A 16,148-nucleotide genomic window follows, 5' to 3' on the forward strand; every position below is an offset into this window, starting at 1 on the left:
AAGATACATATGACAGTCTAATTCACAATAAATTCAAGCATCATGGGAATCAAGAGTTTATACAAAGGATATAGTTAGAGCTGTGTGAGTGATTTTCCATTCAGTCATCAAGTTACTGGTATAAATAAAAGCAAAAATACAAGAGAAAGTGTGAGTTTGCATTTTAGAAAATTTAGACTGTTGAGTCAGAATTCTCACAAAGTCTAACTTTGGGTATGTGTCTGCTTAGAAAGCGAGTGATGAAAGTAAAAAAAACAAAACAGGAGATGTTTCTAGTTAATGCTGATAAATTCTTATCTCTTGTGTTTGTTTGTTTGTTTCTAGTTAATGCTGATAAATTCTGATCTCTGATGTGTTTTTGTTTCTTTTTGTTCCTACAATAGATAGCAGTCCCTTATTCAGGATTCATGTACCAGAACTGCGGATGTAAATTCTACTGCAGTTATTTCAGCAAATTAGTGTCACGCTGCATATATAATCTAGCTCATATAAATATGTATATTTTAGCATCTGTGTTCTATTCTGAAGAGACTAACAGGTCTGTTCCTTAATTTTCAAAAACAAACTTTTGATGTCTCTTCTTTCTAGCATTTCTTCATCATGATGGATATATGTTATTTACTGGTATAAAAAAAAAAAAAATCACAATGGTCTGGTTTTCTTCAGAGAAACCGTTGTGCTCTCCTATTCTGTTCCAGCTATGGAAGAGTCCTAATCCCTGAATGGAGTATTAGATGATGCCATAATGTGAGTGATATGATAATTAGTAAGGGTTCATCAGTTTTAGTTATCCATACATGCATATTTACAGCCTAATCTTATATTTTTTCAGGCTTTTTTGAGAAATATTTTTATTGATTCTTACAGCTTGGCTGCAGGTAAAAAAAACCTGTTGGCTCTGAAAAATTGCTGTTGTTCTGGTAGTGTATCTTTGAGTAGCCCTAAATATTGGTGCAGGATGAGAGTATGTGAACTATTAAAGTGCAGATTGAAAGGTGTGGAAATAATAGAGGAAGGTGGACCTTTTTTAACTGAAATTGCTTATTTTTAATTTTGGGGGAGCTTCGGTAAAGCTTTTTACATGTTTTTGGGAAAAAGGGTAGTGTTTTTGTGGAGCAAATTATGCACCCAGCTTGATAAGACTGAAGTTATGCTGGAGGGTCTGTGGTCTTTACCTGCTGTTTTCCAAAGTCTGGAACTCACAGAGATATGGAGCACTGAAGAGAAATAGCAGCCTGAGATTTTCCTAAAGGCTTTGAAAGTGCAAAATACATGACCATTCCTAGATGTGCATGTTCTCAACATGCTACTCAGTCTGGATATTCTATTAAAGCACAAAACCTGTTAAATGGAAATCTCCCTGAAGTTAAGTGGTAATAATGGAGGAAAATTTCTTAAAGATGAACAATGGGATGTAAGTGTTCTTGTTAAGAGCAATACAGTTAATGAAAATATTTTAGCAGAAGCCTTGAATTTCTAATGCTGCTTCTCTGTAGATTTTTAAAATCTATATCTTGATATGCATCTCCTGCTTCTCATATGTAGGAAGGAGAGTTATGAGGGTGACTGAAGGGTGGTTCAGGTCTAATGGCGGGAACGTGGAGCCGGTGATACAGCCATGCATTGCTGCATGATATGGGAGATGGACCACACTGCCCTGCCAGCTTTGAATGAATGTGGTTTGTTTGATTCCCACCCTCTCACCCCCCCATGTTTTACATCTCTCTTGCCAGGATAAGTGCCAAAAAGAGATGCTTGCCACAAGTTGGTATGTGTTATTTTAGTGGTGTTACTGGCAAGATGCTTTTGTTCTGTGTGTGATATGAGACCATCTTCCAAATAGTAACTGAATGACTGTCCACACAGGGTGATGAAGTGTTTGCATCTCTAGCCTACAGTTAAAGACTGAGGGAGAAGAAGATAGCTCAAGGCCACCAAAGAAATAGTTGGCCAACCTGTGGTCTAGACTGTGAGATTACCTGCTCTGTCTGCCATTACTGTTATTTCTTAGACCTGGTCAGATTGAAAAGGGTAAGGGAAAGGAAGAAAGCATTGGGATTTCTTAATAATTGTCTTGCATGTGCAGCTGCCATTGAAAGAGTATTTCCTTGGCCTTAAGTTTTGTAATGGGGATTTGTCATGGGTTAGTACAGTTTGGTTTTTTTAGTTATAGAAGAATGTAGAATAATTCTCCAGGTCAGGACCTGGGAATTGCTTTAGAAAGGACAAGGACCTATCAGAGGGTTAGTTAGAATATTGGCGTCTGTTTTCACTACTGAAAATTGTTGGCTACGACTTTGGGAAGTACCATATAAAACCCCTTGATTTCCTGTAGGTGGGTGTTTTTCCTTCTTGCCTTTGGCCAGAGAGAGACAGGTAACATCGAGTTGGGCCTGCTGCTCCCCCCATTTTGGGGGGAGCTGGCCTGAGGCTTGGCCAGATTCTATCAGCTCCCAGGTGGTGTGGGGGAAGGAGAGGTCGCTGCTTTACAACAACTGCTTTCTCCAAACTTCCCTGGAGCAGGGAGAGATCTCTGCTGGGCCCCTGATAGAGCTATGGGCACCATTTAGGCTCAGGCCACCCTGATTTACACCAAGGGGTGGGCTGAGAAGGCATTTATGATCCTGCCTGGTTTTTTTGTGATTCCAGACTGCCCAGGTGTTCTGATCTCTGATGTTTCTTTGTGAGTTCTTCCTCCCTCACCAGCGCTGCCTTGAACGTCTAATACCACGAGCTACAGAGGAAGAGACAAAGACTCTGGGCAGATTTAACTATTTCCTAGCAACATGAAGCTTCCAGAGCTTGGCTCTTCTCTGAGAGAGTAAGAAAGGACAGAGTGAACATAAAGAAAAAAAACCAGCATGAAGTCAGTAGAGCGAGAGTGAAAAGACTATTGGGACAGAGGGCTGAAGAGTTGGTTGTTCCATTCTTACTTGAGCCATGGAAATGAACTCTATATTTAGATTATTCCTTTAAATCATGAGAAAGATAAGCATTTGGGGAGATGATTGTTTCAATTTGTGTGTGGATTTGAGCAAAGGTGTTTGTGATAAACTAAGTAATATCCTATAAGAAGCTTGAACAGAGAAAGATGAGAAGGCCCCTGGGCCAGTGAAGAAGTGAGAAGATATCTCTGTACCTTGAGGTGGAGAATCCTTTGCTTTGGAGTTATTCATCTTTAAAAGGTGACACCCCAGTATGCAAAAGCCTAAGACCCATGACCCGTAAGCAGCTCGGGAAGCTGTTCCTGGGAGGGTCACAAAGGCAGGTTTTCTCTGGGCAGTTGTTTTTGTGACAGTTAAAAAACCAACAAGAGAACTGTTCTAAGTTGTCAGTGGAATCCATGACTCTAAGAAAGACTCTTCCCCTAAAGAATTGATGATAGACTATTGTCAGAATGTGAAACTAACTGAAAATTACAAATTTTGTCTCTTTATGTTGTTTTGTAGGAAAATGAACAGTTTGTAAGGGGAGGGAAGAGTGTTTTTGAAGTTTCATTCTGTTTCAGTTTTTTCCCCAACTTTCTTTTTCTATTCTTTTTAGTGTGTGTTAATAAAACTATTTGTTCATTTCATTTTTGAAGTTGAGCATGCTTTGTTTTTCTCCTAGTTTCTCTCCCACAAAAAAAGAGTGAGTACTAAGACCAAAATTTAGTAAATGTGAAACCACTACATTTATTAGTGTTTCTGTCCAGTTTCAAAATTAAAACTATTACAGGGTGGCACTTTTTTTTTTTTTTTTTTTTTTTTTTTTTTTTTTTTTTTTTTTTAAAGTATGTGTGTGTGTATGTGAGGTAAGTGGATAAGTCTACACAGGTCAAAACACTGTGTGAGTTCTATGTTTCCCATTGGTCTGCTAACCTTACTTTTAGCTTGTGTTATTCTCATGTTGCTTGCTAAAATGCTTTTGTTGTATCTTTCTTCAGATTAGTCTTTAAAAACTGTTTCAGTGTTTGTGGAAGGCACATATAAAGTGTCGCTAAAGTAGCTTTATTGTAGACTTGCTAGGGAGTTAGGATAGGTTCTGAAATGTCATACACATGGTTTTCCAACTTTGAAAGGCTAATGTAGCATGCCCTAATAACCAGCTTGTTCAGAAAGCTTTGTTATTCATTAGGGGTGGGAGACGAGGGAGAATGATGACTGTCATAAAAACAATGTATTTGGGTTTTTTGAGATCTAAGTCACTGTTTTTTCTTGCCTTGTCAGGTGCTAGTAATGTAAAGCCACTGGATGGTGTGAAAATTCTTGATTTAACAAGGTTTGTGTTTTGTCTGTAATTTATAACAGTGTGTCTAAATGCAAATATTCTGATTGGAAAAGCTAAGAAAATATTTTTTGTTTCATGTTAAAGGATTCTTGCAGGACCATTTGCCACAATGAACTTGGGAGATCTAGGGGCTGAAGTTATCAAAGTGGAAAGACCAGGTAAGATTTTTATTTGTTTATTTTAGATATAATAAGAACTGTATGTTAAGTGTATGTATGTATATACATATATACATATATACATATATACATATATACACATATACACATATACATATATACATATATATGTGTGTGTTTATAAAGTAAGGACATTGGGTAATTAGCTTCTAATTAAATTTTGTGTATTTTTAGCTTAACCCAATGGTTTTCTTCTTCCACTCAGCATATGCACTTCTTATCCAAAAAGTTGCTAAGGATTGGGTAATGGTAAAAAAAATGCTTCTTCGTATGGTATAGCAACACTTTTTTCATTTGTAAGACTGTATAAGAAGAATAACAAATTACATGGCATTTGAGTATTTTTTTAGAAATAGTCTCCTCTAAGTTTTATGCATCATTACATGTTTGAGGTGTGTAATTATGCATAGCAGCTGCACATTATGTAATGTATTTTTTCCTTTATGTTTCCATTTTTTAAGTTTCTCTCTTTTGGTATTACTAGTTTTGAAACTAGTTGGTGAAAATTATTGAGATGCTAAACAATATTATACTCTCTATATTTTATAACATAACAGATTATAATAATTTATAACATAAATTGAGATACTAAAAATACTATGTTCTCTATATTTTATTTCTAATAGGAAATATTGAAAGTTTGAACATTTAATGAAACACTGAATGTCTGACAAAGGTTTTGCCACATCGATCTATAGGTCATCCTTATTTACTGATCATCATTAAAAAGGTTTTCATTTTTGTGACCAGGCAAAGGTACATCAACTTTTGTAATGTCAGATTAGGCCAACACTGATGGCATTCCAAACATCTAGGTAGTAGGGATGGAGCCACATCAGCAATTAAATATGAAGTAATGGTTTTGGAGATTTGCATGGTTTGTGATCGAAGGAGAAGGACAGCATCAGAATTCTAAACTTCAAACATTTTGGAATGTGAGTAATCCTCTCTTTCTGTGAAAGGATATCTATTTTCACAGGAGTATTAATCCAAAAAGAACAGTAGCCCGATAAGTGTTCTACGTGGGAAGTACTACTGAAATGTTTTGCTTTGAATCGCTAAAGTACTCACACAGAGAAGAGATTGCCCCTGCCCCCCTAAGCATCTTGCTTGAACCAAAATAGTCTTTTGAGATATTAAACACTACAAATGTTGATAAGCAATTTATATGTTTGCATATAAATAACGCATATATTATTGCATATAAGTTATGCATATGTTTGCATAACTTTTGCCACTGTAGATCTTAAATGGCTGTAGACTTTTGTGTTACTATGGTGTATAGCATAATTATGACAGTGGCTATGTAATATGAAACCTAAGGTTCTTCAATTTTTTTCTGTGTCTGTGCCAGTATCAGTCTTCCCTACTGCCTCACTAAGGAAAGTTTTCAGTTATGTGAAGTTAACAATGTCTAGATATTGAAATAGGTACAGGAATGCACATGCTTGCTAACACTCAGGACAGTGATTTTATCTGAATTTAAATTTATCTTTAATTCTATTTAAAATAGATTGCTAGCCTTTATGATTTTTAAGAAAGGTTAAAAATTTGAAATTAAGCATAAATGATTCTGTCAGTGTTAGCAGCACATTTATGGCAAGATTTCTGGCAGAGCTGGAGGTGGGGTGCTGTACCAGCTATAGCAAGTGCTTCTTTTAGTTGGTGCTGTGCAGCAAGCAACTTAATCAGTTCTTGTCTATCAGTGGTGTCTTGATGCTGTGATGGGGGTGTTTCAAGAACAGCTTACTGACCAGATGAACTGTGTGACTTGGTGCAGGCAAGCACCTCTAATAAATTCTTCAGGATTTACCAAAATAATTTAGTTGTAGCTCTGCTTTAATTTAAAACAAACAAACTACCAAAAAACCTCCAATTCCCCTTTCCCCAGTGTCCTAGGTTACAATGTAAGATGTGCCCAAAGTATGTATTCTATCACCATCTACATGAAATGTTGAAACTAGGCTGGGCAGTGTTTCCCTTGCCCCCTCCCTCCAGACTATCTTCTGTTAATGGGCCATCAATGCCCTGCTGCATGACTCATAGGTAACTCCCTTCGGGAGCTATCTCTGTTTAATGGGCAATCAAGGACCCATTACAAGACTGATAAAATGATATCAGCCCATTGTGAGATGCTCCACCCAGAGGGAGGAGCCAAGCATTCCCACTGGGTATAAACTGGGATTTGGGACAGCACAGGCAGCCTTACCCACTGGATTCTCAGAGGACAAGAGTTACCAGACCTTTCTATGGGATCACTGCTTCAACAAAACCACTCCATCTGGACTGCTACCACCATGGTGGCAGGTTGTATTCTGACTCTATCAGTGATCTTTTGTACTATTGCCTTTTTTTTTTTTTTTTTTTTTTTCCTTTTTTCTTTTTTCTTTTTTCTTTTTTTTCTTTTTTTTCCTGACTTGGTGTCTCTTGCTGATTTTGCCTTCAAGCCAGCACACCCAGCCTCCTCAGGAAAACAACCAAAATACCAGCCCACAAAAAACCTGCACTAGTGGTGTGTTGTGGGAACCCTAAAATCCCCTCAGTGAAACTTCCAGGCTTTGCCCTGGAAAGATCAACCATAGAGTCTTCCCTGCGTAGACTGAAAGAGAGGACTTGCTCCATAGTGCCCTGCAGAACTATTGCCAATCTGCTTTAGATTGTTTCCCCCATTGGCCAGTTGACCTTGCCCACCCCAGCTGTTCATCCCTCATACCCCTCTATTGGTTGTTGCCCTTTGTACTGTCCCTGTGCCCTGAGGTCACTGGCTGCTGAATCCTTACTTAAAAGCCAAGCATCACATCATCTGGGTCTTCTGTCCCTGATCCCTTCAGTATGCTAGAATAAACTTCTGCTAGAACATATTATACAGAAGGCCCTTCCTGTCTTTCCTCTGCTGAGCTACCTGTGGTGTGCGTGTGCATGGAGCCGAAATGGCTTTTCCTGTGGCCTGGTCTGAGCAGCTTCTGAAAGAGATGCTTCGAGAAGGTAGCAGCATTTCACCATCCTGCCATGTTGCTACAGTGTGTGGCTGTATTTGTATTTTAAAAACTAAATGGAATCCCAACACTAGCAAAAACTTCATTCACTTTGCTGAATTGCGATTGCTTTTAGGTGGTTTTTGATATAAATATCCTAAAATATATGTGTTAAACTAATATTTGTCCTGCCTGCTAGATGAAGCTTAGGTGACTTAAACGTGGTACTGGAGGAAAGCTTTTTTATTCTTATTTGTTTGGCATGCAATATTGGGCAGCTATGAATATGTGATGGTATTTCTTTCAGGAGCTGGTGATGACACAAGAGCCTGGGGCCCACCTTTTGCTGGGACAGAAAGTGTTTATTTTCTCAGTGTCAATAGAAATAAAAAGGTAAATGGGGTGTGGGACTGAACATGAGCCTATGTTTTCTGTTATTATAACTGAATATATAACACTTCTTAGTTTGTTTCTTAACGTATATAATGGAGCAATACTTACATTGACCTAACGTTATGATGAATAAATTTCAGGAGAAAACCCTGACGTTTTTAGAACAAAAAAGGTTGCAAATCTCTGGTACGGTGCTGTGGGCAGCTGAGGCAAAATGATAAAGCAAGAGTGCTTCTGCTGGTCTTCAGTTGCTGGCACTAATTAACTGAAAAAGAAACCTTCGGAAAACAAGGGGTATTTTATTTGAGTGATCGTTTTTTTTTCAGGTACATCAGCCCAGTTGACCTGTGTCAGCTGGTGGGAAGAGTGCTGCCACTATACCATAGTGAGAATGGTTAAACCTAGCTTCTGAAACTTTGGGATTAACCTGAAGCTTCATGACATACCTGAATTGTTTAATGGCTTGTTGTCATTGAAACAAATATTTCTATTTCCCCCCTGTGTACTTGCAGTAGTGGGTCCTGTGTAAATATATGATGAACAGGCTGTACATCTGTCAGACTAGTTTTGGTGCTTGTCTGATTCATTAATGACATGTAGTTCAGCTTGCTTTGCTGAGAGTTTTTTTTTTGGTTGGTTGGTTGGGTTTTTTTGTAGGTGTGGGGGTTTTTTTTTGGTGGTTTTTTTTGTTGTTGTTTTTAGGATGAGGTAGGCTATGTGTTAAAAATTTATTTATTCAAATTAGCTATAGTGTGAAATTTGACTTTTGGTTGTGTTTAGAAGAGGATGATTACATGTAATTATGTAATTTTTCACATAAATTACCATTGTATTTATTTCTAATCCCCAGAGTATAGCTATCAACATGAAGGATTCAAAAGGAGTAAAGCTAATCAAAGAGGTAGGTTTTGATATCATGTGAGGTGTCCTTATTCTGTACTGTTGTGATCCTAAGTAATAAAGATTAAACTTTGCATTTAAGTATTAATTTGATAATTTTAAAAATCTAAGTATATAGTAAATTTTGTAAATTACAGTATATAGCTTCTGTACTGTGCTTTTGGACTCAATGTTCAGTGTAACTTGTAATGACATTAGATTTAAATTTACATGAAAATGTCATCAAAATCTTCACATGAAGTATTGTGGGAATGGTCTAATAGCCTATTCCTTTCCTGTTACTGCTGCTGTAGTACTACTGATCTTGCTGTACTAGTGCATTAGAAGGATGCAAGATGGACTGATCAGATGAAGCCAGTGAGCAGCTAAAAGGAGATGCTGCGCTCCTGGAAATGCAGTTTTTTGAATGTTACAGTGTATTCAGGACTTCAGTTGCTGGCATCTTCCTGAAAAACACTGACCTGTAGGTGAAACTTTGTTTCTTTTTCAGTATTTGACTTCAGGGTCTTTTAAGGGGATCAATTTCTCTATTTAAAAAGAATAAGAGTGTTACCCTGATTTTTCTGAGTTTTTAATAGCCTTTTGAATTTTCATAAAATGGAGTCAGATCTTTAGTTACTGTACAATATTAGAAGCAGTTCTACCTTTTCCCCACATATGTAACATAAACAAATCCTTTGTTTTTCATTCTCTGTCCTTTGCATATTTCTAACCTGAAAACAATTGTAACTGACAACTGGCCGGGCCACTGAGGCTGAGGGGTGGAAACCCCAAAAAAGCCAATCTTTGGCCAGACCCACAAATGTATAAAAAATAAGAAATAAACAAAGAGGCTCTCTCCGCCTGAACTCAGCCTTGAGTTGGAACAGAGGAACCTCTGCCCTGGAAAGCCTCTCTCTCTGTGTGACTGCTTTGCGAATCACGGTAATATAAGAGCATCAATTTTTACATTCTGTCAAATTTGTGTTTTGTCATCCCTTTATTATTTGTTGAGGAATGCACGATCTGCTACTTGCTAGCGCTGTGTTTTAAGCCCTGCTGTAGTAGCAGCTGACTTTTGTTACTGTTTGTTTCAGTATCAGTTCCAATCCCTTTTTCACAGTGACAGTATGTGTCATGCAGTAGGTGGAATTTGTGGGGAATATTGCATGAAATGGAAATAGATGAGGTTGTCTGATGCTTTTGATTTGTTAGCTATGCAAAGGTACTTCATACAGAAATCTCTAGAGATTATAAACCAAGGATTCTACAGTGCCTTTTCTTTTTGCGAACAGAGCCATTTATTGTTAATTTGTTACAGAGCTGTATGTTTATCATCTAAAAAATTTGGAAGCAGAAATTTTGATTTGGAAAAAATTTCCATGGTATAACACAGACATCTTTTTGGATAAACTAGTCATATTCTAATTAGGTGCTATAAAATTTTTTCCTCTCATGGAAGAAGACTAATTTGTTATTTGACCTTTAAAAGTGGTGAAAGAAAAACGACTCAAAGTGTTCACTCATTCCATGTGTGTGGGCTGAAGGTGTTTGAAGAGTTAAAGGCAGATGGACTTATGAGTCAAGATGAGGTGGGGGAAAAAATGGCATCACCTGTTAAATATTTACCACACTAGCTGTGAAAATGAGGAGATTGCCTGTGACAAAGTAATTTCTTATATTTTCTACCCTTTTTTAAAAGTTGCTTTAATAACCACTATAACTTTCTGTTCCTTAAATCAATGCCATCCCTATCTGTGATATAGCAACACTGAAAACTGATGAGGCTCTCTTTGTCACGCTCCTTGTGGAGCTGTTCATCATTCTGCTTAATTTTGAGTGATATATTTTGAAAGCATTTGGTGCAGGGGTCTTGACATTCCATTATTCATTCAACTTCTGTTTGGAGTTTTGTCAAAAAGTATGTGTAAAGGGAAGTTATTTATAACAGGTTTTGGGTTTCAGTTGTCTCCTGCTATCATCAGGACAGATGTGTATAGAATTGAGCATTGTTCAGCATTATATTGGTTACTATGACAAGTAGTGTCCACATCTTTAAATTAGCTGATGAAAAGTATAAATTGAAGTTTGTGACACTGCTTACTCATACATAAATGATTTGTGCTGCCAGTGTAAAAGCTACAAAGAAATGTAATAAGTTTATACTGTTTTACCTTTATTAAGCAAAGTATTGTAGTTAGAATAGATTTTATTTTCTACGTATATTTTGTATAGCTGGAAGAGGGCAATTCTCAATTTAGAATCATGTTAGAAACAGGAATGGAGAGTCTTCAGGTATATGACAAAAGCACAGACTTGATAATTAGTCAGTAGTTTCAAGTGAGCTGAAGAAATCTATTAATCAGGAGTCCTGGCTGCTTTTCATCCTTTGGCACAGTACTACAAAGTATTTTTTCAAGGGTCTATTCTTTCATACATGATTACTCGATTTCTACAAAATTATTCCTGTGTCTTCTTTATTTCTTTATTCTATGTCACTTGTAGCCCTTTCTTCCCTTCTAGTGTTTTTGGCTGACTCTTAACAACCTTTCAAATATTTCTGTCTTCCTGAATGAAAATGATTTTTTTCTCTTCGGTGATTGTATATGTGCTAGTCCCATGCTCTGATATCTTTCTTTAGAACATTATTTTTCAGTTATTGTCAGAAACTCATTTTAAGAACCCTGAGCATACTTCTCTTCTCCTGCGAATTATTTACCCTTAACTAATGAACTTTTTTTTTTTTTTTTTTTTTTTTTCATGAAGAACTTGTGACTTTAATAGGCTGGGAACTGATGGCACTTCTTTTCTACTACTTTTAGCTGATAGGTCAATGCTTCCCATGCATTGCTGTCTTGATAAAGCAAGCTACTCACATATATACATATATACATATATATATATACACATATATATATATATTTGTTTATATGTATGTGTATGCAGATTCTCCTATGCAGAGTTCATGTAAAAACCAAAACACAAAAAAATCTCCAAGCAAAAATCAAACCTAAAAAGCACCAACCAAAACTGCCAAAAGGTGTGCATGGTTTCCTTCATAAAGTTAGTAACATCATTATTTTTTAATGCAATTTAATGACTACTTTGGCATGACCTGAGCCGTTTATTATTTCCTGAGGCATAGAAGTTGAGCCTATCAGTATCCTCTCTGGAACAGACAGTACTCCAAGTCTGTCTTGTATTGCTCTGTAGTATGTGTTAAAATACAAGTGATGTTTAGAGGAATTTTAGGGCATGAAGTATGAAATTTTAGTTGACAGTGGACTTAAAAAACCATTGAGATTGAAGATCTCTGTGAGTTTTAAGAACATATAGTTTTTTTGGCTCAGACTATGCATCCAGTTTTCCACAATGGCAGAATTGTTGATTCAGTGAGTATCAGTGCTACATGTAGACTGCTGCCTTTATGCATTAAAAACTCTTTCCAATGAAAACTTGAGATGCAGAGCTGGCACAGCACTTGTAATATGTCTTGAAAATCCCTTTGACTAGGAGCGTATACCCTGCTATACTGGGCCCAAGTCATTATATCCTCAGTTATCACTTTTGTCATTTCACATATGTTGCCCAGTCCAGAAGTATGGTGTTTTACATGTTACACTATACTGTGTGTCATGCTTTCTTCCTCAGTGGCTTGTAGGAGATGCTAGTTCTTCATATAACAGAGACAACAACTTTCAACTATTTTAGCCCATCCAATCACTGTAATTTTCATAGATTATAAAATCACAATGAAAGCAATAAGTTGTAACCAATTTAATCTCTTGAAAGAATTAGGCTAAAGCTGTATCATTACAAGCTTGAAAAGTATTTATGTATGAACTGTGATGGATTTAATTAGAAAATAAAACCTCCTTAACTTGATCTTTCATAAAGGCATTGTGATGTCTGTTATGATGATGCTAGTTTATAGAAGTTTGTCTAACACACTGTATATTTAATTAGGCAGTGACATGGCAGTTTCAGAGACTGATAACTTGATTGGCTGTAAATAGCATTAAGCAATTAATATATCAGTTATGCTTAAAAATGTGTCCACAAACATGTGTACCTGTCAGGGAACATTTCTTAAATTCCTGTGCACTCACACACCCCAGGCAGAAAGTCCCTCAAGTCCCTCAAGGCATACAACAGTGTTTTAACATGTAGTTCTCATGCTTCAGGAGCCAATGTGTGTTAGTCATACTGAAATTTGCATATGCATATCTGCTTATAATTTTTATAAGAGAGGATGGAATTTAAAGCAAATCAAGGTTACATGTTAATCTTAACATCAATACATTTTTGGACTAAGTGATTCATTTGAAAGCAATGAAAAAAGTCGTTGCAGACCTTAACAGCACTATTGTATTTAATATCTAAGATCTTAATTTTAATTTCTTAATTTAAGTGTTGTTGGGCTCCCTATTCTACTTCTACATATAGGAAGGTGGATACATGGTTGTTATGGTAATTGTACTCAATGATTTGAAAATGAAAAAATAATTTAATAATTATTTCTATTATGGAGAAAATATGAATAATGGAGATATATTACTTAACTTTTCTTTCTTAAGAAAGAGGGGGTAGAAAGAATGTGTGTTAAGATTGTTCTGTAAACTATTGTCAAGCCTTAGGAAATTGATGTGATACTGATTATATCACAGTTTTGTCTAATCACTAGGATTTTGACAGTCTTTTATCTAGAATGCAGCATTTCTAATATGTGGTTTGCAGAAATGCACAGTCTGACAGACAGAAAAATATCCCTATAGGCTTGTCAATTTTATTTTGTCAGGAAGAACAAGGACATTTTGATTAGCAAGATTTTAAAATTAAATTGCATAGAAATTTGTTCAAGTTTTGAGAGCTGATTAACAGATTTTACGCTTCCTTTTCTTTTTGAAAGCTTGCAGCAGCATCTGATGTTTTTGTGGAAAACTTTGTCCCTGGGAAGCTGGCTGAAATGGGTCTGGGTTATGAAGACATTAAAAAGATTGCTCCTCACATAGTGTACTGTTCAATAACAGGTATTTTATTTTCAATTTTTAAATGGTAATTATTTCTTTTATTTTAGTCAAAGTGTTATAAAAGTCATGTGGTTGTCTAGAAGTATGTTACTGTGATGTCAGTTAAGACAAATTGAGGGTTTAAATGAGTTCAATTCAAAAACAGGCATATAAAATGTTTGAGGAAGCAACCATGTCAACAGCTTAGTAGCTGTTCACTGTCATTGCCTTGCCAGCCTGACATGTTCCTATTGATTTCAAAGGAGCCAGGATGGGCTGGCCTCCTTGGATTTTGCTTTAAACTAACTAAAAACTGGGATTTTTTTTTTTTAAAATTTTTTTTTTTTTTTTTTTTTTTTTTTTTTTTTAGTCTCCCGGTGATTTACTGAATCAATTTATATATTGTGTGTTTTAAATCTGGTGATCTCAGTGTTTGTACTGCCTTGAAGTATTTCTCTTCAGAACTGGGCAGTTACCTGTTCATGGAAGATTTACATGACTTTTTCACAGTCTATTGCTTGGTAACTGAAACAGTAGAAGAGTTGTGTGTACTTTATAAAAGCAGGGAAGAATGAAAAGGAAGTAGACGCAAGTATGCAGTTCCTGATATTTGTGTAAAGATAATTTTAAGTCTGAAAAACTACTTTAAAAAAACTCCAACAAAAGCCACCCCCCAAAATCTTAATCAATCACTAAAATGAAATGTCTAATATTGAAATGCAATTAAATAACAGCAGAAGTTACAGATATTTTTAGACTTTTAAAATCTTAGTTACAAACCTGCTTTGCCTTTCAATTTCTGCAGAATAAATAGCTTTGGCTTTTTGGTTACTGGGTATGGATGTCATTTAATAGAAATCAAATAGCTTCAGTCTTCTGTGATGTATTTACCATATTTGTGTGGCAAATGTCTGAAAATGTCAAGAGGAGAAAGACAGCTATATTCAGGGCTTGCTAAGAATCTTGTTTAAATACCTATTTAGGTTGTTCAGTGGCTAGTTACTACAACGCTTTTCACATTTGCTTGTGCTTTTTATCTCACAACTGGAATTTATCAAGTGGATTTGCAATTTGTGGTTGCTTTTTTTGTTTAGTTGTTGTACCCATAATGGTGAAAAATAATTAAAATTACATCCAAACAGTCTGTACAACACTCTCTCATTTTGTGTCAGATACTCCAGTCTCTTAATCAACTTTGTGACTCTGTGCCTGCCTCAATAAGTCAATGTCTGCGTTGTACTGGGTAGCCCAGGGCTGGGCACAGGACTACAGGTGTGGCCTCAGCAGATCTGAGAAGAGGGGAAGGATCTACCCCCTTGACCTGCTTGACACTCTTCTCAGTGCACACAAAACACTGTTATCCTCTGCTACAAGGATGCATACTTTTAGATGTTTTGAGTACGCCTTCAACTGATTTTAACCCTTGCTGCAGACTTCTCCTCTAGTCTCAGGGTCCAAGGACTCCTGAGAGCCATCTATTTTTGGTAAATACTGAGGCAAAAAAGCATTAAATGCATCCACCTTCATGGCCTTAATGAATTTTGCTGTAGGTCTATTGCTGTGTATTATTTGTTTTTATATTGTATTTCATTTTTATATTGGGTTTTGTAATGGTTTCTTCTGTACCCCCCTGTTCCCCTGGAAAAAAGTATCATCCTGAGATTTGTCCCTGCCCCTTTTCCCTGCCCATTCTCCCACATTGGAATGTAATCCAACTCTGTTCCACTCCCACCTTATCCCTAATTGGGTACTGGCTTGTCCCTGCGTTTAGCCCCTTCCCTGGAGATAAGTGCAGGTCTTTTGGCCATCTGTCCTTCTTGGCTCGGGGACAAGGAAGGGGCTCCTGCCCAGGCTGGGTCAGGGCCACAGAAGAAAGACTGAATAAAGCCCTGATTTCCCCCTGGATCAAGTGCAGACCTTCCTTTGCCATCCGCAGGAACCTGATCTCTCTCTAAAGGAAAAGGTTCACAGCCACTCCTGGGGCCCTGAGGAAAAATCCTTCCAACTGTGGTCTGTCTCTCGAGCTAGCCAGGGCTCCGAGAAAGAGACTAGGCGCAACTAGGGCTCCGAGAGAGAGACTAGCCACATAGGTCCATGTCTTGCCTGGTCTTCCATCGCCTGCTGTTTTGCTTGCAGAATCCTTTCATGTTGCCTTTTGTGTCATTTGCTAAATCCAACTCCAGGCCAGCCTGTGCTTTTCTAACCATATACTTGCTGGATCAAACAGCACCTTTATTACTTCTAGGTCACTTGCTTCCACTTTCAGTGCTTGGAAGACACATTGGACAAAAATCACATAATCTTGCTGTTGAGAGCTTTGTGTAATGCATAACTTACAGTTATGTTCTGTGATGGAAAACACTTAAGTCTTATTCATAGACTATGACAGCTTGAAGTTGAAAGTGTTTGGGAGGTAAGAGCTAAGTGATATTTTTCAGGCATCC

The 16,148-nt window shown here is 36.9% G+C and overlaps 1 protein-coding gene across 6 annotated transcripts in view; it reads left to right on the forward strand.

The window, feature by feature from the left end:
* The window catches only part of SUGCT (succinyl-CoA:glutarate-CoA transferase), a 344,184-nt gene that overhangs the window by 3,673 nt on the left and 324,363 nt on the right, over window positions 1–16,148 (forward strand). For all 6 annotated transcript variants that reach the window (XM_040064398.2, XM_040064391.2, XM_040064381.2 and 3 more), the window contains exons 2-6: window positions 4,209–4,260; window positions 4,354–4,427; window positions 7,731–7,816; window positions 8,667–8,717; window positions 13,605–13,725. In XM_040064398.2, coding sequence (XP_039920332.1) covers window positions 4,209–4,260; window positions 4,354–4,427; window positions 7,731–7,816; window positions 8,667–8,717; window positions 13,605–13,725 — 384 coding nt within the window. The remainder of the gene's footprint in view (window positions 1–4,208; window positions 4,261–4,353; window positions 4,428–7,730; window positions 7,817–8,666; window positions 8,718–13,604; window positions 13,726–16,148) is intronic.

This window comes from Hirundo rustica, chromosome 1 (assembly GCF_015227805.2).
Source record: "Hirundo rustica isolate bHirRus1 chromosome 1, bHirRus1.pri.v3, whole genome shotgun sequence".
Classification (NCBI taxonomy): domain Eukaryota; kingdom Metazoa; phylum Chordata; class Aves; order Passeriformes; family Hirundinidae; genus Hirundo; species Hirundo rustica.